This window comes from Sardina pilchardus, chromosome 20 (genome assembly GCF_963854185.1).
Source record: "Sardina pilchardus chromosome 20, fSarPil1.1, whole genome shotgun sequence".
NCBI lineage: Eukaryota > Metazoa > Chordata > Actinopteri > Clupeiformes > Clupeidae > Sardina > Sardina pilchardus.
Genome location: NC_085013.1, coordinates 19,801,801 through 19,821,800, shown reverse-complemented (window position 1 = coordinate 19,821,800; position 20,000 = coordinate 19,801,801). Strand labels below are relative to the sequence as shown.

General features: G+C 42.9%; 3 protein-coding genes across 6 annotated transcripts in view; 1 reads left to right on the top strand and 2 right to left on the bottom strand.

Moving 5' to 3' along the window:
- prkd3 (protein kinase D3) overlaps positions 1-2,832 on the bottom strand; it is a 54,724-nt gene extending 51,892 nt beyond the window's left edge. For 2 of the 3 annotated variants that reach the window (XM_062523186.1, XM_062523190.1), the window contains exons 1-2: positions 2,474-2,724; positions 1,005-1,763 (exon numbers count right to left, since the gene is read on the bottom strand). In XM_062523186.1, coding sequence (XP_062379170.1) covers positions 1,005-1,292 — 288 coding nt within the window. In that variant the 5' untranslated portion in view covers positions 1,293-1,763; positions 2,474-2,724. Of the gene's footprint in view, positions 1-1,004; positions 1,764-2,473 lie in introns of all 3 variants that reach the window. The other variant, XM_062523189.1, reaches the window with a different exon arrangement.
- Positions 2,833-3,386: 554 nt separating this feature from the next.
- On the bottom strand, positions 3,387-11,350 carry mocs3 (molybdenum cofactor synthesis 3). Of its 2 annotated transcripts, none has more exons than XM_062522238.1 (14): positions 11,224-11,350; positions 10,695-10,802; positions 10,361-10,502; positions 10,168-10,260; positions 9,821-9,941; positions 9,273-9,347; positions 8,713-8,830; positions 8,235-8,343; positions 7,947-8,009; positions 7,465-7,628; positions 6,348-6,395; positions 6,048-6,144; positions 5,287-5,394; positions 3,387-3,600 (listed from the first exon to the last, which is right to left on the bottom strand). In XM_062522238.1, the coding sequence occupies exons 2-14, from the start codon at positions 10,782-10,784 to the stop codon at positions 3,443-3,445; spliced, it is 1,386 nt and encodes a 461-aa protein (XP_062378222.1). In that variant the 5' UTR covers positions 10,785-10,802; positions 11,224-11,350; the 3' UTR covers positions 3,387-3,442. The 2 variants fall into 2 exon arrangements, with proteins under 2 accessions (XP_062378222.1, XP_062378223.1); XM_062522239.1 differs by having other exon boundaries at positions 10,695-10,799; positions 11,224-11,345.
- A 4-nt stretch (positions 11,351-11,354) lies between these two features.
- The window catches only part of qpct (glutaminyl-peptide cyclotransferase), a 10,990-nt gene continuing 2,344 nt past the window's right edge, over positions 11,355-20,000 (top strand). Inside the window, exons 1-5 of the mRNA XM_062522240.1 lie at positions 11,355-11,524; positions 15,543-15,689; positions 16,033-16,314; positions 18,562-18,729; positions 19,496-19,595. Of these exons, the coding sequence (XP_062378224.1) occupies positions 11,435-11,524; positions 15,543-15,689; positions 16,033-16,314; positions 18,562-18,729; positions 19,496-19,595 (787 nt within the window). The 5' untranslated portion in view covers positions 11,355-11,434. The remainder of the gene's footprint in view (positions 11,525-15,542; positions 15,690-16,032; positions 16,315-18,561; positions 18,730-19,495; positions 19,596-20,000) is intronic.

Below are 20,000 nucleotides of genomic sequence, written 5' to 3'. Positions count from 1 at the left end.
CAACTCATCCACGACTCCTTATATGATCACAAATGACATCATCCAGATCAAAGAAATTGGTGTGCACAATCACTTCGGTCACTCAATCATCCAGAAAGCAACAAACCTATGCCAATGCACTCCGGCATGCCCTCACATTCTACTGCAGAAGTTGAACGGGTTCTCATACAAATGGAGAAATCTCAAGAAATATTTAGGCAAAATATGATACCTTGAGGGACTGCGTAAAACTATATAAATACAGCGTCTCTAAACTTTTTGATCTCACAAAATGAAGTGTATACTGTGTGACTGGCCCCAGCGAGTAAGAGATGTATGGCAAAAAGAGTAATGGTTCTAGAATGATCTAGAGGGCACAAACAGGAAGACAGCAACCCTTGTCAGTATGACCGGTAGCCTAGCTACCACACCGCTTGATCTCAGCAATGCCCTGAGGCAGTGACTCGGAGTCCGACAAATCCAAACCCTTTCCTTATCTTCTTCGTTACCACAAAAGTAACACCTGCCCTTGCCCAAGAACACTTTGGCTACATAGTAACCAAGGCTTTAGGTTACATAATTCAGAGGGGGGGAAGGAGAACTTAGAATCTTCCTCTTTATGTATCTTTCTGACATCACTGAAAACTCAACAACCTTGTTATGCTGCAATGTTGTTTCTACAGGAATTCCTTAGGAATTAGTGCAAAAGCCAAATTGATCCTACAGCAAACAGCATATTAAGCAAATCCTATAATGCTAGAAAGAAAAGAAATTCAGGCTAAAAGGGAAGTACTGAAAGCATGGCTTTTAGCATATGTCTTCAAGGTAGTACACTCCAGACTTTAACAAACATCTTTTTTTAGGATTAATCAATAGTGTGTCAGTGCACTTTCTTTCTTTCTTTCTCTCTCTCTCTCTCTCTCTCTCTCTCTCTCTCTCTCTCTCTCTCCCTGTCTGTGTTTCAGTGTGGTACAGGGTCGAGTTTTTGAGTGTGATATTCATAATGCATTGTAACCTGCACATACCTTTTGGTCGACTATGGAGCAAACAAGGTCCTTCACAGCAGATAATGACAAGTCGTTCGGCTCCAGGTTAACTGTTTCACGGGTGAGTCCAATCTGAAGAAGAAAAGAGACCCCATGGAACGAGCTCCTGGAGTTCGTTGGACTTGGAGCATTCAAACTCCCGTTGGAGAGGCGGCTGTATAGCACGGGACATGGGGACGTGGAAGGAGATGGAGGCGCCGGTGGATGTTGAGAATGGAGATAGGCTTTAGGGAAGGTTGGAGGAGTCGTACTGCTGCAGGTAGACATTTGGGTGTCCTCAAACTGCTGAGATGATCACTGAGTAAAAAAAACTAATTTCTGGTCTCAATGAACCACAGCAGCCAGTTCAGTGACCTACTGAACTGCACAAGTCAAACAGGCTACGTAGGTGAGGCACCCAGTCCAATAAAAGAAAGTTCCTACATCAGTTTTCTCAAAGTTTAGAAGACGTGTGCATTAACACCGCGAGCCTCATTAGGAGACACCTCTCTCCTACTCTGACGGAAAGGCAGGCAGCGGTCGAATACGGTGATCCCAAACGCATCTTCTGGTGCCTGAAGTCCACTTCTTTGTTAAAATCCAAGTCCTGCATGGAGAGGCGACTTTTGAGACAACACCGCAGCGTAGGCTATCCAACACAGTTGCTCCCCAGATCAGCTTTTGTGGCTCCAGCACGGTCCGAAATGAAGAGTCTGTGCTCTGTTTCAAGAGATCCGAGCGCTATCCTCTCATCAGAAACTACACAGAAAAGAGATATGAAAAGAAAAAATAGATATATTACAACAAGGCATCAAATTAACAACTCAAACAAAAACATATAGCCTACGATTCAGACAGCGTAGGGGGGCTATTTATCTCTTGGTGATAACTCAGACGACATCACTATGCTTAAAAGAAGTCAACTGTTAACCTATTTACTAGGTTGTTTGATGCTTTAATGCGGCCAACTCGTAAGAGAATCTGGTCCGCGTCCATAGAGAGCCAGTTTCTGGGACAGCCCCCTTCAATAGGCTACATTAGTTAACACAGATACTAAACACTGTATACAACTAATTTATACACTATTGCACGTTGCATTACAGACAGATAATAACCTCATATGTAGGCTATTAGTACAGAACTCCAGATGTTCCTAGCCTTACCTCTTTTGGAAGAGGTTTAATCATATTCAATGTTTTCATTGTAATTTAAACTTGTTTATCTATGCTTGGTCACCAAGTAGGCCTACAACCGACATCTGGATCCACGGCTACCCAAACATCTGGACCCTCCCACTCCCGACTGGAGAGCTGGCAAAGAACTGCACGAGTTCACAAATGCCCGCAAAACAAGTTATACAATACTTTGTTTGTCCTCTAAAAACACATCGAGACATATTCTTTCCCTGTAGGCCTATACAAGAAACAAATGAGTATTTAAAGGCAAGCTTAAGATACGGGATACATTACCTCTACTTTCTGTGCAAAGGACGTTAATTTTATCCTGGCAAGTGAATTGCAAAAACTTGTAATTCCGCCAACCACTAAAACGGAGATTTTATGTGAACTACCTCTCCTTTTCTGGAAATTTGGGTAAATAGCCCAGCAGTAGATCTACTGATGCACTTGAAAAAACAAAGCCACCACTGGACATGGAGACCTGTGCGCTCTTTGAAAACTTTCTCGTCTTCTATTTGCTGCCAGATACCTACTTCATGCGCATCTTATTATCCCTCCAGCTGTGACTGTTCCCCCGTCTCCGCTAAAAAAGACGAGAAGCGCTGCCTGGGTGTTGAAGTTCAGTCGACAGAAGATTTTGTCGTTCTCAAATATGAGGTTGACTACAACTACACAAATGCAGCGGATTTTTTTCTCTCACTTGAACGGCGCGCATGCCTGTTTCATGGCACTGTTTCCGTTATGTGGGTAAGACACGCCTAATACTTGGGATATTCGCGACATCTATCGGTCCACAACTCTGTGAGAGCTGATTTGTTTTTCCAGTTGATGCTCCACAGAGTTCTTCACACGTATTCAGTGGATTGTCGACATCAATTTTCTTTGTATCCGTTTTTACCCCACCATTTTGTGTCTCCTGCTTACAAATTATAGAATTAAATGTAGGCTAATATTTATGTCTAACAGAAGTCTTTCAGTAGTAGGCTAACATATAGTTGTGTGTCCACCATTATGCTCATCCTTCAACTACTGCTGGCTTCATTAATCATGAAAGACTAGAGTAAACATGGGATTTATGAGCATGTAAACATTGACAGTTGGTGTGTTAGTTAGTGGCCATTAAAGTAACCCAGGTACTGTAACCACACTGAACTCAAATGAAGAGGACCAGTAACATTGTGATATCCAAAGACAGACTTGTAATAACATAGATTTATTGACACAGCTAAACAAACAGATAGGGTGGGTGAATGAATGTCTCTAATACTGTGGAAATGACGGTTCTATCTTCTGGGCCCAGGCCATCAGTCCACCACAGATGTCCTTCACGCTAACACAGTCCACCTCCTGCCCAGATAACTTCTCCAGGATCTCAACGGCTTTCTGGGAGTCATTGCCCTGTTTGCAAACCACATACACTGGAAAAAAGTAACAGGGGGAAAAAAAGGGAAATTTGTTAATAAAAACAACAACATTCTGATACAGGTATGCCTTCACAGGATACATAATACTTTCGTGTTGTTCGTATTTTGTCATGCCCTCCCTTAAAGTAGAAAAAAAGACATTTAGGATTTAAAGATCCACGCCTTCAAGCAGACCCTACCAACTTACAGGGCAATCTTAGTTTGCCAAATTACAATGCCTTTCTCAAAATAGCAAGCGAAAACAACACGTCATGAATAAATGAGCCAGTGACACCCTGAAAGTATACCTTCCACCCATAAAATCTTCATTATTCAAGAGGGGGCCAGCTGTTCACCAAGATATTTCTGTGGTGGAAAAGAATCGCCTAGCAACCCAGTCACCTCCACTGCCACTCCGCCGTCCCAAACCGACCGACCAATAATCCGGCAAAAGTGCGGCTACAAAGGCTTAATTAGCCAGAGGAAACTCCAATTACTCCTCTTTTGTGCTCTGAATACGGAGCTACAATTGTGGCCACTGAGGCGCAGGAGAGTGCAGGTATTGGCACGAGCGTGGCACGGTTGTTGTTGTTGTTGTTGTTGTTGTTGCTGCTGAGTGCACGTGATGCAGCAGCAGCAGCTTTAATATGCATGGCTCCGTGCCGGTGTTTTGCAGGAGGGGGCTCAGCCGTAGACTCTGACCCTACAGAGGGATCCCGACCTGCTGCCTGATATTTATTTAGGGGATGACGGGGAGGCAAACAGGTGATGTCTGGCGCCCTGCTTGCGTCTGAGGGAGCTCGTTCTAAAATTAGTTATAAAAAAAAAAGTGTAATTCACGCTGCATCTTCTGTCGACGAAAGACTCAACTTATCAGACAATCATGTACGATCCTGCTTGTTTTATGCACATAGTCATATCATTCACAAAGACCTCTCACCAAGTGACTCCAAAGAGAGGCAGAACTTAGTATCCATCAGAGTACAGTACTTCAACGCCTGCGTATCTGGAACCTCACAGGATCCTAATCCACTGAGATCTTATATTTACATTCGTTTAGCAGATGTTTTTCATCCAAAGCGACGTACATGTATATGTCAATTATATTACGGCATTGTTACATTGTCCCCGGACCAACTCAGGGTGCAGCAATGCCGCCTTGCTTAGGCGGTGGAAACCAGGCATTGAACCTGCAACTTTTCTGACTAGCCCAGCTGCTTAACCACTATGCTACGGCCACCTAGCCTGGGTGTTCCCATGCTGCCTTGCGCGCAATTTGATTCACGCTGCGAAGGCAGCCTGGAAACTACCACCCTAATTTTTGCCTCAAATAGGGGACCAATCACAGAACAGGGGGGAAAGCAAGACGATGATGAGCTATGCACAGACCCATTTGATAAGACATCCGTGGCGCCCAATGAACGGATCTGGGCATTTTTTTTTTTCAAATACGAGAAAATGAACGTTTGGTTTCCAGACCACATCTCATTTAGAAATGGTAGACGGCGCTAGCCAGGCTAACGTCCACCCCTTTTACAATCCTAATGGTGGCGCTAGCCAGGCTAACGTCCACCCCTTTTACACTCCTAATGGTGGCGCTAGCCAGGCTAACGTCCACCCCTTTTACAATCCTAATGGTGGTGCTAGCCAGGCTAACGTCCACCCCTTTTACAATCCTAATGGTCGCTGGGAGCTTCTGACCTGGTACATGAGACTGAGCATCCAACTGCTGCTTGACTTCACTGATCCTCTCCTTGAGCAGATGGAGGTGTTCAGCTTTCCTGTCCTCTATGCTTGCAAGGGGAATATCTTAGAGCTCTATAAGGAAACACACCGGTAATTTCAACGTGGTCGTCCTGCATCATTTGGAAACCAAGAAGGAAACATGAACATGTTCAATTTCAGAGAGAAGCATGAGCAAGTATAGGACTAAGATTGTTAAATAATTGAAAGCAGTTGGCACAAAAGAATGTTTGCAAAGATCAGTGGCAAAATAGCTTTCATTGGTTTTGTGTAAGCTGTATTACTTTAACCCAATAAATCCATAACATTGCATAACCAGACTACGTTCACACATATTTTGCATAGGCTTACAATATTTGTTTAAAGCAACACTAAAGCACTTTTCCTCTGTCGCATGCATGTTATTTGTTTATCAGCAAATAACAATGTCCACAGACAAGGTATGTTGCATGATTTTATGAAAGTATGATGTATTGCGACATCGAAGTCAAATTTGTGGTTTCTTATGTCTCATTTCATCAAACTACATGTACGCTACCCGATCTGGTAAAGTTACATAGTGTGGTTATAGCCGATAGAGGCCTGCAAAGTGAATGCAGAAGTGCCGTTCACCCTGTTACGAGTTGATGAACCACTGAAATGATTTTGGAAACATTGTTTTAAGGTAAAAATTCTTTAGCGTTGCTTTAACGCTCTAAGGACATGACATGGGAGGATACTGAGGGAAGAAGGCAGACGGCATATATCCACTTCCACACGTGGCCGAACATCAAGCAGGATGTGAGGGCTTGAACTGTCCACAATGGATTTATACTCCTATAGGAACAAGAGGGGTGATTATCCAGCTTTATGAAGTCTAATGTCTAATAAAAACATACACACATGGATTCTTGATCCATGGATAGCCACAGTACTCACTTACATATGAATGAATGAATGTATACAAGATCAACAGTTTTCATTTCACTTCAAGTGTACATTCAGTGCTCCAGTTAATGCTGTAGCCGTGGAGATCGTACCTGTACAGAGATCCTCTGTTCCTTGGACAGAAGATTCAGTCTTCTACACTGCAAAAGTCCAGAGCAGAGCAGGAGAAAGAGGCAGTTTTAAAAACGAAATCAGACAGGTTGTGTATTATAAAACCGCCACGCAATGCATCATTTCAACACCCAGTTAAATTAGGCTCTAGATGCCACGGCCTGATAGAGAGCCAGCCGAGACGAGAGCTCAGGCAGGATCAGTTCACACCCAAAGCCTATTTCAGTCATCTGACAACAAAGGAGGACTTGTTAAGTACAAGAATGTAGACATTGCCTTTTTTATTATTATTAATGCTGAGGCAATACAACCTGCCGAACAAGTCACTGACCATTTATTTTACCTAAATCAATTAGCATACCTCAAGTCAAGTCAATTTCCATTTCAATTCAATTCAATTTCAATTTAATTTCACTTCAATTTCCAAAACATTACACATGTCTCATGGCGCTTTACAAAGTGAACTGTATGTTAGAATTGTGGAAAACCTAATCTTCGTTAGACTTTCAGTTCCAACTCCAGAAAATCAGAGACTGAGGTCAAACTTGGTGCCGTGAGAAACACTGTTATTTCTCTGTAACATCTGCAACACTTACCCACCACATGTGTATGGTGTTCAATTCATGTAAAACAAGTAGCAAGCAGGGATGCCTGTTTCCATCTCTCCTACTTAACATTAATGATAATTATCAGAATAAAAGCTAGTTTAGTATAAGCTCTCAAACATCAAATCATTCGGGCTAAAAAATACTTTTAAATAAGTATATACATCATATACATAACTATACTTATATCAAACCTCAAATGACATGACAGGAACACAAATCTGTTAGTAGAATCTAATGAGGGTTTACAGTGCCCTCTAGTGGACATTGATTAATCTGCACTACCCACTTTATAAACAGCAGGTATTTTTTAATCACCTAAATCTAAGTGTTCCTCTGTGTGTTCTTTCATGGACTTAAATAACTTCAACTTGACAGAGGAAAACTATTCCCTCCAATATCACCTGCACTGTCAAAAAAAAAAAGAATTAAAAAATACTCTGGCAATATGGTGGCAATGTACGCATTTAGCCACAGAGGCCTTGTCTCTAACCTTGTCAGTCGCCGCAGAGCCACAGAATGCTTCATAGTTCTGCAGCTGTGTGACTGTTGGGTTCTCCCCACACACAGCACAACCCGCCTGTTTGGGCCGCAGACGGATGGACCGGAACCGAGAACATTCACCGTCAAACATCAACAACTGCTGCCCACAAGAAGCTAATGGCTGCTGAGGAAAACTCTCAGTAAAATCTCATTGTGTGTGTGTGTGTGTCAGGGGTGGAAATTAAAAATTTAAAATGTGAAAATCTATCAGCCAATAGCAGATTTCTGGTCAAATTAACCAGCCACTCAATGTTAAAATATGACTTTGTGTCTGAAATCCACCAGCCACTCTCACATTTTACCAGCATTTGGCTGGTGGCTGGTGCCAATTTCCATCCCTGGTGTGTGTGTGTGTGAGTGTGTGTGTGTGTGTGTGTGTGTGTGTGTGTGTGTGTGTGTGTGTGTGTGTGTCATTCATTCTTTGAAGGATACATCCTTGGCCAGAGGCGATTTTCAGAACTTCTAATGCCTGGAGACAACCCATAATTCCTGGTACTAACACAACAGACAACAGCAGGTGTTTCCAACAGAAGACTTAGAAAATGAGGTGACTTAAGAGATCTGAGGAGATTTAAGATTCATTTCTGCTTTAAACACATCACCGTCAACACTCATCACACAACATCGGACTTAATAAACAGAACAGACACACACAACGGTTTAACCAGGTGTAACAGAAATACCCAAAAAGACTGAGATGGTTCACAGCGTCATACTCACTCACACCGAGTACTCCACCGTCTGAGCAGTTGGTGACTGTCTCTGGAGGTGGGGGTGCAGGGTAAAGGCACCTGTAGCAGGGTCCTCCATTGTAGTTGTACACAGTGAGCTGCAAATACAGGTGAGAATGCCTCATGCCACTGACCAACTATTTACCATCCTATTTGTGTTGTCAGTTGTCAGAGAGAACTCAATTTACAATATGGTTGCTGTTACTGTTCTTTAAGGGTGCAATGCTCTATCACGCACGCACACGCACACGCACACGCACACGCACACGCACACACACACACACACACACACACACACACACACACACACACACACACACACACACACAGAATGGCAAGCTAGAGGACAGAAGAGAATGAATCAGCCAAAAATCGAGGACCTAGCAGTTAACGTTCAATAAAAGTTCTGGACACAACAAAAATAAAAAAAGATGGCTGAAGGTTTCCATGACAGTTCATCAGCTCACCTGCCCCTCCATGCGCAGGGCACTGGCGGACACTAAGGGCTTGCCACTCAGCACACAGGCGTCGTTCACCAGGTACCGCGTGGGCACGTTATCGGAGCAGTCAGCCACAATGTCATACATGTTACACAGCGTCAAGGAGTGAAAGAACACATACAAGGCAAGCAACATACTCTACAGGGGGCCTGCAGGAGTCATAGGATTGCCATAGGCTTGGTCTAACTATCTCATTACTAAATCGTAAACCACTAACTGACCTTTGACGGGTTCTCTCTCTCTCTCTGTCTGTTCAAACCATGGTCCATATAGTGTATACAAACATGAAAATGCACTGCCATCACATACACAATGTATTACTGCCAAACGCATTTGTTGGATGCATTTTGGATTTCAAAAGCTCCCCTCCCCTGGGATTACTTTACAGCCACAAATGCAATATGCAACATGATATCAAACAATTGGTTTAGAGGGGCGGGAGTACTTTGTATATACTTTCAGAACAGTTTTATATTCAGGTCATGGACTCTTCTGCATGTTACTGGTCAGACAGATTAGAAGGATACTGTTGAATGAGCTGCAGGGCATTTTCAGGGGAGAGCTGGAGATGGTACGGAATGCACTGGACTGTGGAGTTCAGCCTGATATGGAGGCAAGCATACGCAAGACAATGCATGCAAAAAAACATTATTTATCAACTGTACTGCCTTCAAGAAACAGAAATCTGTGTGAGAAATTGCTGGAGTGTTCTTTTAAATGGACACTTCACCGATTAGCATTAAGCTTTGTATCTTCAGAAAACCAGTCATGTTTTTGAATGGTCGTGCATCATTCCCTCAGTTTGCCTTGAGATGGGAGAAATACGGATTTCAATGTTGGACTTCCTGCTTTCAATGATGTAAAAATCATCATTTTACATAATTGAAAGCAGGAAGTCCTATTCATAGGTTTCATTGAAATCCGTATTTCTCCCATCTCAAGGCAAACTGAGGTAATGATGCACGATCATTCAAAAACATGACTGGTTTTCTAAAGATACAAAGCTTAATGCTAATCGGTGAAGTGTGTGATCTGTAGCTGAGGTGTTTGAAAGGTCTGAGACACAGCACTGTACCTTCTGATGGCCTGAGCTGCCGACTGTGATTTGGGCTGACCCTGGGTCAGTTCTGAGTGTAGGACCTGACGATGCAGATTACTGAGCTCCACCTCGTCATAGTCCAGCAGGCCAAGACGCCCTGCAGATAGACCGCAGCCAGCACAGAAAAAAAGCTTTGGCATGTGTTTAATATGTAATACGTAATCTACATACATGTAGATTCAATTCATAATATGGTTGCTGTTTTTGTTCTTTAAGTATGCAATGCTTTATTATGGTTAATTCACATATTCACAACAATAAGACGTTGATAGGAATAACTAGTGAGGGGGTTGTATAATTGTACACTATAAAACAAAACTGACCTATGCCAGCTGCCGCTAAGTACTGAGCAAGTGGACAGCCCAGTCCTCCACAACCCACAACCAAAACAGACGTCTTGGACAATCCAAGTTGACCTGAAGAAGAAAGGTTAATTTTGAATTAGTTTTGCGGACAACATGGGCAAATAATTAAAGTATTATGCGCAGTAGTTGTTCTGTGGGCTATGTTATGCACCTTTTACACCAAGTTCTGGTAGAAGAAGCTGTCGACTAAATCGCATGATGTCTTCATTGGTTAATGACGATTTTGGTGTAAGTGGGGCTAAAACCGTTATTTTGTCCTGAAGATCCGTTGGAAAGCAGTTGCTAGCAGAAATCTGACACGGTGGATGAGAGACCAGTCATTAGAACATTTTTGAAGAGACACTTTGTCACAAGGCAGTGACCAATGATCTACATTCTACAATAACAACATTAATCTGCAACATTGTTACAGCATCCCAACACTGTTTACAGTCACTCCGTCAATGGGTGGTACATGAATAGCGATTTTCTACATTGAGATTTACCTTTTCTAACTGAGCAAGTTTATTCTTCAGTATAGCTAATTCTCTGTCCTTTTCCTTCAGTTGCTCCTTCAACTGCAAAACGTCCTCCATGTTTCTCAGGCTAGCCTACTGAAACAAATATTTCAGGAAACAGCAAAAGGAAGAAAACTGAGAGATAAACAACTCAACAATCCGAACAACTCTGCATTTCCTGGTTGTAGGCAACTCCCACGTGGACTACGAACCACGTGTAATGCTAGTCACATGACCAGAGCGAGCAAGCCAGCGAGAGCGAGAGGTTTATTACAGGGTTTTATAAGAGGTTTTTCCATAGCCACATTTTCTGGCGGCATCATATTTCACATAGCCTATCTTACCATTGATCTGAAACGAAAGTGGTTTGCATACATTGATAATGGCTTGGAAATAAGGGCATTACATTATGTAGTGTATGAAACATTTGTGAAAATGCATTTAGTAGCCATTTAGTAGAGTGTACCCAAGAGTCACTGAAACAAGCCTTCACTCACATACACAAAAATCACATTACCACAATTCCCACATTTGTTCTTCTCTCCTCATGTAGCCTAGTGGAATACCGAGAAGAGGGGAAGAGTCGGTGGAGTGGTGACGCGCAGGGGCCGGATGGAGCTGCACTCCTCAAGTCCTCCCTCCCGTATGCCCCTCACATGATCTTTGACTGGAGCCGAGGAGCTCACCAGGAATGAGAGCTGAGACGATATAGGAGCGCATTTACAGCCATGCATACGCTCGCAGTGATCTGCGTGTTTTTGGCAACAGTCGTGCACATCAGTGCCCAGGAAGGCTTAATTCCGTGGACTCAACAGAGGGTAAGCAATTCCAGTTTATCTTTATCAGGCTATTTGATCACACTGTAAGCATCCGCTATGTTGTTGCGAAATATGGCTACACTGTGGTTCTTTAGCTGAGCTTCTTGGTATTTTGGTCATTTGTTTAAGATTAGTCTGATTGTATCTATTGCTGTGAGACTGATGTATTTATGTAAGTTGAGAGATCTGCCAGTTTGTATGCTTCAAGCAGGATATTATGTTTCATATTGTATTAAAGGTTAGTTAATAATTTCTCTGAAAACTTAATTGAAACACATTTGAAAAGCATGGAGCCTAATTGTGTAAATCATTTAATGTAGCCAGTAAGATATAAGCAGCCCAGACTATGTCATGAATAGATGCATTACTTGTTGAACAGTTTACAGGTCAGTATCCTTAAGAACAATGACTGATATCTTAAACTGCTCGGTAGGATCAGGATTCATTGGCCACAGACCCCTACATGTTATTCAGTCTCCCTAGACCCTTGTCTTGTTGCCATGGTAGCACACCTTCATCATTATTGAGCCACCATTTGGAGATCTTTATATTTATAGGTCTGAGCAGGGTCTGTTTAACTCGATCAGTTCCATCAAAACATCTCGGAATCTGGAATGTGTACTTAGGCTATATTATTGCTGTTCCTATAATTATTGCTCTTCCTATTGATAGGGGTTGTTATGATATATGCTCACAAGAGTGACATTTTGTGGTTTGATTTAAAAAATATAGCAAGAGACAACATATTGCCCATCTTTTAAACATCTACAGTATGGCTTCAGAGAATCTCAAATGGATCCATGTTTGGTTTTACAAACCCTGCCGTTCTATTCGTGTTAAGCTGTGAGATCATGTAATTCCCACTGACAGCTGAGTGAGAAATAAGGCAGGCATCTTCTATCGGTGGTGCCTGACCTTTTCCGTCTGAAATCCCTCCAGACCTGGAGAACGTGCTCCACAATACCAATCGCCATCAGATCCTCTCTCCCCTAGTCCCACATTAATAATTGGCAACTCAGCGATTGATTGAAGACCAGATGGGAAGCCACTGTGCTACAAGTTGTGCAAATGGTTTGCTGGGGATTCATTTGTGAAGTATTGACCCGGTTTACTGTCTCCCAAACAGTAAACAAACATCAGCTCTCAGAAAAAAATCAATGCGGAAGACGGTTTGAACTTTGAGACCAAACAAAAAGAATCTGTTCAATTCGCCATACTTATAATGTTTGCATAGCACAGCGCCTCTTTCCATTCAATTTTTATAGGGATCACATAGCCAATCAATACGCAACAGTTCTGCATTAAGAATTGATTTTGCATATTGATTGCATGTGTTGAAATACTGTCTACAAAACAGTGAAATACACTGTTTAAGTACAAAATTATATATTAAATGTAGACATATGGTCTTGATGTAAATATCATGGCCATTATTTAAATAGATTGTGGAATGTTAGTGGTGTGCAGTGTGTGGTGAAAGGCACAGCCAAGTGTACCTGGCAGCCAAGGTCTTAACCACTGGCAAACATCGTTGGCAGGAACGCGTTGTTTTTTATGAGGCTTGTGCAAGTCTTGTTTGGAATAAAAGCTGTGCGTGTGTACGCTGAATGCTATGCAGAGAATTTTGATAGAGCGCAATCATGTACCATTCAACCTTTCACAGTGATACACAGCACACGATAGTGTGTTTGAGATTGTCAGAGTGGCCCACTTGCTAAGCCAAAAACTAAAGACAACACTGTGCGGTCACACAATTAGTATGAAGCAAAATTACTTTGGACAAAATGCCATTTTGGACAGACATGAATAGCCTAATTTAATGGCAACACTGAGCTCATATGTGGAGTATTGTGTGTAATTGCATCCAGACCGGTTCATACAGTGAGTATACATAGGCTACAGCTCTAAACTCAGAAATCAAAAGCTGTGGGACTCCATCCGAGATCATGATACAAGAGCTAATAAGTTATAAGGTTTTAGGTATATCATGACACAGTTAAAAGATGAGGTTGGAATATAATAAGGGACCAGAATATGTGTCATTTTAGCAGAAAAAGCTAAAGCATGTCTTGTATGTGTATATAATGGAGGCTGTGGCTCTAGATGTTATTTGTAATTGTTGGAAAATATTTAATGGAAAATATTTTCCAAGCATTTTTATGTTTCTTGGATCTTTGGAATTCATCAGTGTTGGCCTCGGTGTCGTGATTCAACTCTGCTATGCTTTCATATTTGCCTCTCATCTTAAAAGAATGACTATTTAGACAGTAACAATGAATTATTATCAGTCACACTGAAGTTGTCATTTTGACAAACTGTCCCTCTCATAGACAGATCAATGTTTTGCATTTAATCAGGTAAATTTGGATTTAATCAGATGGAATGTTCCTTCAGTGGAAAGAGTGGTGCATTATTAAAATGTGTCACTTTGGATAAAAGTGTCTGTGAAAATATCGGTAGTCAGTTAATAGCTAGAGTACATGCAGTTACACAGTCCAGCATTGTTTGTGAGGGCATTATTGAAGCAGTAGATCGGAAGTACGCAATGTATCATCTTTAGGAAAGAGAAACCTACATTTGCTTTAGAAATAAAAGCATTCATATATAGGTGTCTGTAGTTTGTAAAGTGCTTGATTGAACTTGAAATATACCTAGATGTAGGTCTCAATTGCAGTTCACTGCAGTTAGTGTTCTGATCCTGCAGAAAGAGAGTGGACTAGAAATGTAATGGTTAATTCATTATGTGAATCATCTCATCAGAAGGGCAGACAAGCCATTTTCTTTTAACTAGGCTCTCCTCCTGAAGTTGGACAATTTGTTTCTTGACATGTCATTTTATTTTGTTTTAGTGGTAGAGTATAATATAATTTTTAGTGTTAAACGTCTTAAATGCTTGTTGGCCTATGATCAAGTTCAAGTTCAAGTAGTTTTATTGTAGTATTACTATGTGCTCATAAAATGAATTATAAGGAATGAAGTTATTGTGCTCAAGAGCCAGCTCACTCAACTTTAAAGAATAAATTGTAAGTAGTAATTAACTACTGTGTGTGTGTGTGTGTGTGTGTGTGTGTGTGTGTGTGTGTGTGTGTGTGTGTGTGTGTGTGTGTGTGTGTGTGTGTGTGTGTGTGTGTGTGTGTGTGTGTGTGTGTGTGTGTGTGTGTGTGAAAGGGTATGGTGTGTGTGTGTGTGGGGAGGGGTGGAGGTTGAGGGGGTGTGTGGGAGGGGGATGATGAAATGGTGTGTATAACGCGCATTGTTTTTAACACACCACGGTGTCAAGATGGACAATATGTGGCTTTTCCAACACATTTGTTTTGTTGAGTGTGATTTTTTTTTTTCTCAATTCATGATACTGGTGGAACAGCAGTAACATCTCTGACTGAAAATCCGCTGACCTGGGTTCAACTGCCAGTAATGGCATGTGGTGGGGGAGGTTTTGGTGTGTGTGTGTGTGTGTGTGTGTGTGTGTGTGTGTGTGGGTAGGGGTGATGTAGAAATATTTCATCATTTGCTTTAGTCATCGTGACCCCATGACACGATACCACGCCCCAAAACCTTAAACATCAGCCTTTCCAGTATCAGTGCATTGTGCAACGCTGAATGAGTTTGTATAATCTATTAACTTTAAATCACAGCCTTGTTGTAGGTTTATATCATCTGTGTGTGTGTGTGTGTGTGTGTGTGTGTGTGTGTGTGTGTGTGTGTGTGTGTGTGTGTGTGTGTGTGTGTGTGTGTGTGTGTGTGTGTGTGTGTGTGTGTGTGTGTGTGTGTGTGTGTGTGTGTGCGACTGTGCGCACAGTATATACTGTATAGTAAGTCGGTGTGGAATGTATACTGTACATTTTCTGTTGTGTAGATTCTTCGACTAACACAGTTACAGTATGTGCCTTGCCTATGTTGATTGTTGATTTTTGATCCTTGAATTTCCCCTTGGGGATCAATAAAGTATCTATCTATCTATCTATCTATCTATCTATTGTCTCGTCCATGCTGATGTGTTGCCCATTGCGTGTCTCAGTTGTTCCACAAGCCCAGTACCCTGACCGCTGACAGCCTGAAGGATGTGCTGGCCCACACGGACCTGACGCGCATGTGGCAGACGGACCTGAGGCCGCTGCTGGTCACGCGCTACCCTGGCTCCGCTGGAAGCCTGGCCGTGCAGAAGGTGAGACCTGTGGGCAGGTGAACTAACAACTAACTAGCATCCTGCTTATAAAAACCAGTGGGATTGAATGCTCAATAAGTGAACCACAGTTTAAGGACAACTACCATAATTTCCCAACTATTAGCTGCGGCTTATACATTGATGTTGCAAAATTTCTTCAGCTCCGAGGTTAATACACGGGGGCAGTTAATATGGTATTGTGTTAATATGGTTGGGTGTTGCACTAATCACAGTTGTGCACCACTGTTTGCAAAAGTCTATTTTTTTTTAAGTCTGAAGAGGGTATTTCTCGTAAGGTCTCTGAGCATGTGTGTTTCATCCCTCTTCCATTCCTTTCATCCAGCACATCAAATCCACCCTGAGTGGCCTGACGGCAGGTTGGGATGTGAGCGAGGACTCCTTCCGTGCCCAGACGCCTTACGGCCAGATGCCCTTCACCAACATCATCGCCACTCTCAACCCCTCCGCGAAGCGTCGCCTGGTGTTGGCGTGCCACTTCGACTCCAAGTACTACGCCCCCCAGTGGCACGGCAGGGAGTTCCAGGGCGCCACTGACTCCGCTGTGCCCTGTGCCATGATGCTCGAGCTGGCGCGTGCCCTGGACCAGGAGCTCAAGACGCTGAAGGTGAGGGGGGGGGGGGGGGGGGGGGCAAAAGGGTTCTTGGGGTGCTATAGAACCATGCAGGCGTTAAAGAACCCTTAAACATACCTACTTACTGGGGGGGGCGCTGTGGCGCAGCAGGCTACAGCACTCGTCGTACCACATACGGGTCCATCTCTCTCTCCCACTTGTTTCCTGTCTACCTCCTCACTGTCCTATAATAATAAAGGCAAAAAGGCTAAAATATATATATATTTAAAACATACCTACTTACTACTTGTTACTTTTAATGGAATGTGCTCATCACTGGTAGTAAGGGCTGTTCACATCAGGATAGCTCTTTGAACTATAACCATAACCATAACCATAACCATAAGTACATCGATAAAAGCATTCACACTGTCCAGCGATATGTAAAGTCTCTCCTGGTGCTGATGAATGTGATGGCTAAAATTTGATGGATTCAGATTGGCTGTGAGCTTTTTATCCTTCTCAAAATCGCTCTGAATGTGATCCCCAACTACATCGTTCTTCATGTCATTATAGTTATAACTAGTTTATGTTTCATTAATACAGTATAGTTGTATAGCTATTATTATAGCCCTTTACACACAATGGGAATGAGGACTAAGAGATGGATAGGAGATGTTTAATATGCAAGGCTTTTGTGTTTAAGGGTGAGTAAGGATGGCTCAAAATCGCTGTTGTCATTTCAGCTGGCAATTAATTCTTAACAGTCGAAAGCTTGCCAATAGTTTATGTCTGCTTACCATGCATAATTAGGTATGTCACATCTGTTTTGCTTACCTTGCGCTGATGGCTCATTTGTTTTCTTTCATTAATGTGTCATTTGTTAATGTCATCACAATGCAAAATGTGATTGTTAGGAAGGTCTGCTCAATTACACACAGTAGGTTTGTTTATGGCATTAGATGACATTGAACCATTCCTAAGCTATAGCCATGAACCTACACTACCTGTCAAAAGTTTGGGGTCACTTAGAAATTAACATTCCACTCCATTGTAGACAGAATGCCAGCTGAGATCAGTTGCCTTGATTTTTTAATCAGTTTTCAGATTACATTATGTGCTCACATAATTGAACATAAAAAGGGTACTCCGATGTCACTCATTCCAAAGGCAAAAGAAAGATAATGGTCTTGGGTTATAAATAATTATAACCCTGTTACTCAGAGCAGCCTCTGTGTAGTTGTACTGTTTACCTCGACTGTGTTGTTAAAGGTATACTATGCAACGTTTTTCAGTTAATCAATTCGTTTCATACTGTTATATATGATTAAATGAGTCAATACCGGTCAAACGATGTTTTTTTCGGCCGGCCTAGTGGTCTATAGCCGTAGAACCACGCTTGCAACTTCAGGAATCCTCGGGCACGCACCCATGGACCAGGAAGTGTCATGTGAAGTCTCGATCATGCTCATGAAAAGGCAGACTGACCGATAAAATATACACGCTAAAGCTCGGGGGAAGCTCTGGGGAAGCTCTACAGAGAAATATGCAAGCATAAAACGAGAGAAAACGAAAAGCGAAAGCGAAACCGGCGTTGCAATCGCCAATCCTGCATAGTTTACCTTTAAAATACAGCCCTCTACTGGCACTCTCTGACCCCGGAGGCAGGAGTGTGACTGTCACTGCGGCTCCCCCGAGGTCAGCCTGAAGAGCAGGGGCCAGACAGTCCTGTCAGTAGCGTCCGCTCCCTGGGGTCAGCAAAGCAGAGATGTAGACTGGAGAATTTCAACTGGAATGTTGTTGTTTGCTGGTTTTTCAGTCATGTGATGTGAGGCAATGAGAGGAGCCAGGCATGAGGTTGTGTTATGAAACAGTAACGTATGTCAACCAGTAGATGGCAGAGTTGCTCTGAATTTAACAGCTGTTTTGATCACTGCCTGAAAACAGAAGAGTGAATGTAGCCATGAATCAGGCGTAAGGGCTGTGCTACAGCTGTGTGTGCTTTGCTGGAATCTTGAATCCATCAAATTAATTATCCTGAAATTGTGTGTCAAAGTGTAGCCAATCGGTGTATGTGTGTGTGTGTACATTTAAGTCATATTGAGTTGTAATGCATGTATGGGTTGATGAAATATTATTTAGTATATTTATTCATTCTAACTTCTACTGATTCTGCACCACCACCCCCCCTCCCACCCCCTCCCTCCCACTCTCTCTCTCTCTCTCTCTCTCTCTCTCTCTCTCTCTCTCTCTCTCTCACTCTCTCACCTGTCCGTCATCCTTCTTCCTGGTTTCTCGCAGGACTCTAATCCAGACCTGACCCTGCAGCTGCTCTTCCTTGACGGTGAGGAGGCTCTGTTCCAGTGGAGCGACACAGACTCCCTGTATGGCGCGCGGCACCTGGCGCAGAAGATGGAGGAGACCGCCCACCCTCCAGGGGCCAGCGCCTCCAACCAGCTGCACGCCATCGTACGTCTCATTTCTCATCAGTGCTCTGACATACACATACATGGCTGTGTGTGTGTGTATGTGTATGTGTATGTGTATGTGTATGTGTATGTGTATGTGTATGTGTATGTGTATGTGTATGTGTATGTGTGTGTATGTGTATGTGTGTGTGTGTGTGTGTGTGTGTGTGTGTGTGTGTGTGTGTGTGTGTGTGTGTGTGTGTGTGTGTGTGTGCGTGCGCATGCATGTAGGGGTATGTGAATGTGTGTGTGTGTGTGTGGCACATTAGCATCCTTCTTTGGTGCTATCTCTCTGATGCCACTTTTTTGCTCCTGTTTTTCTTCTGGTGGTCCAGTTTTCATCTGCTGGTGTCTCATCTTAATATGACAGGATTCCTCACAATTTACTTTATATAATGAAACACTATAATGTTGTGAGTGACATTAAAAATTAATATATATACAAAACATTAATATAAATATTAATCACATTTATTTGTTGTGTTGTGTGTGTGTGTGTGTGTGTGACTGTACTTTCTTCAAACACCCCAGGCACGCACCACATGATTCCCCTTGTTTTTTGAGGTCAAGGCCACCCAAAGGCCTCACATGACGTTAGCGTTCACTTCAAAGTCCAAGGGGGAAGAGGAGAGGCTCTGCAGGCTTATCTCCCAGCTCCCTGGAAGGCTTCCCCGGCCACATCTGAAGCCACGTCAAACCCCCTTTTCCTCCCTCCAGTGTCGACTGTCAGTCTCAGTCTCAGTGTGTTGTCTCTTCCTGTCTCCCAGGATCTGTTTGTGCTGCTGGATCTGATCGGAGGCCCGTCTCCGCGCTTTGGAAACCAGTTCGCCAACACGGCCAGATGGCTCAACAGGCTGCAGAACATCGGTGAGCGCTCTCTCCTCGCCTGCTGCCGCTTCCCCCTTTTGTCCTTGTTCCTCTGCCTGCTTTGTGTGTCAGTGTTCTCTCTGGGGCTGTCAATCACCCATCGTGGCTGTCACTGTTCTTGTAACTCAATACAAAGCTACAACCACCCTGGCGGAGAGTTCAGTGAGCAAGACACGGCATGCTTTGATCATTTGCCTGTAGTGATTAATTTTGGGGACCATCTGCCAAATGTAACTCTCATCACATCATTATCTCTTACCCTGAGAATTAAAGGCATGATCGGGAGCAGTATCTTCACCTCCGCCAAGGAGGTTATGTTTTCATCGGGGTTTGTTTGTTTGTTTGTCTGTCTTGTCTATCTGTCTGTCTGTCTGTCTGTCTGTCTGTCTGTCTGTCTGTCTGTCT

Bases quoted from the DNA above. Each gene is read 5' to 3' on its own strand.
- mocs3 (XM_062522238.1), bottom strand. From the start codon at position 10,784: ATGGAGGACGTTTTGCAGTTGAAGGAGCAACTGAAGGAAAAGGACAGA. The intron at 10,261-10,360 runs GTGCATAACATA...TTTCTTCTTCAG, and splicing joins ACCAGAACTTGGTGTAAAAG to GTCAACTTGGATTGTCCAAG. The intron at 6,396-7,464 runs GTTAGAGACAAG...GGACTTTTGCAG, and splicing joins GCTCTGCGGCGACTGACAAG to TGTAGAAGACTGAATCTTCT.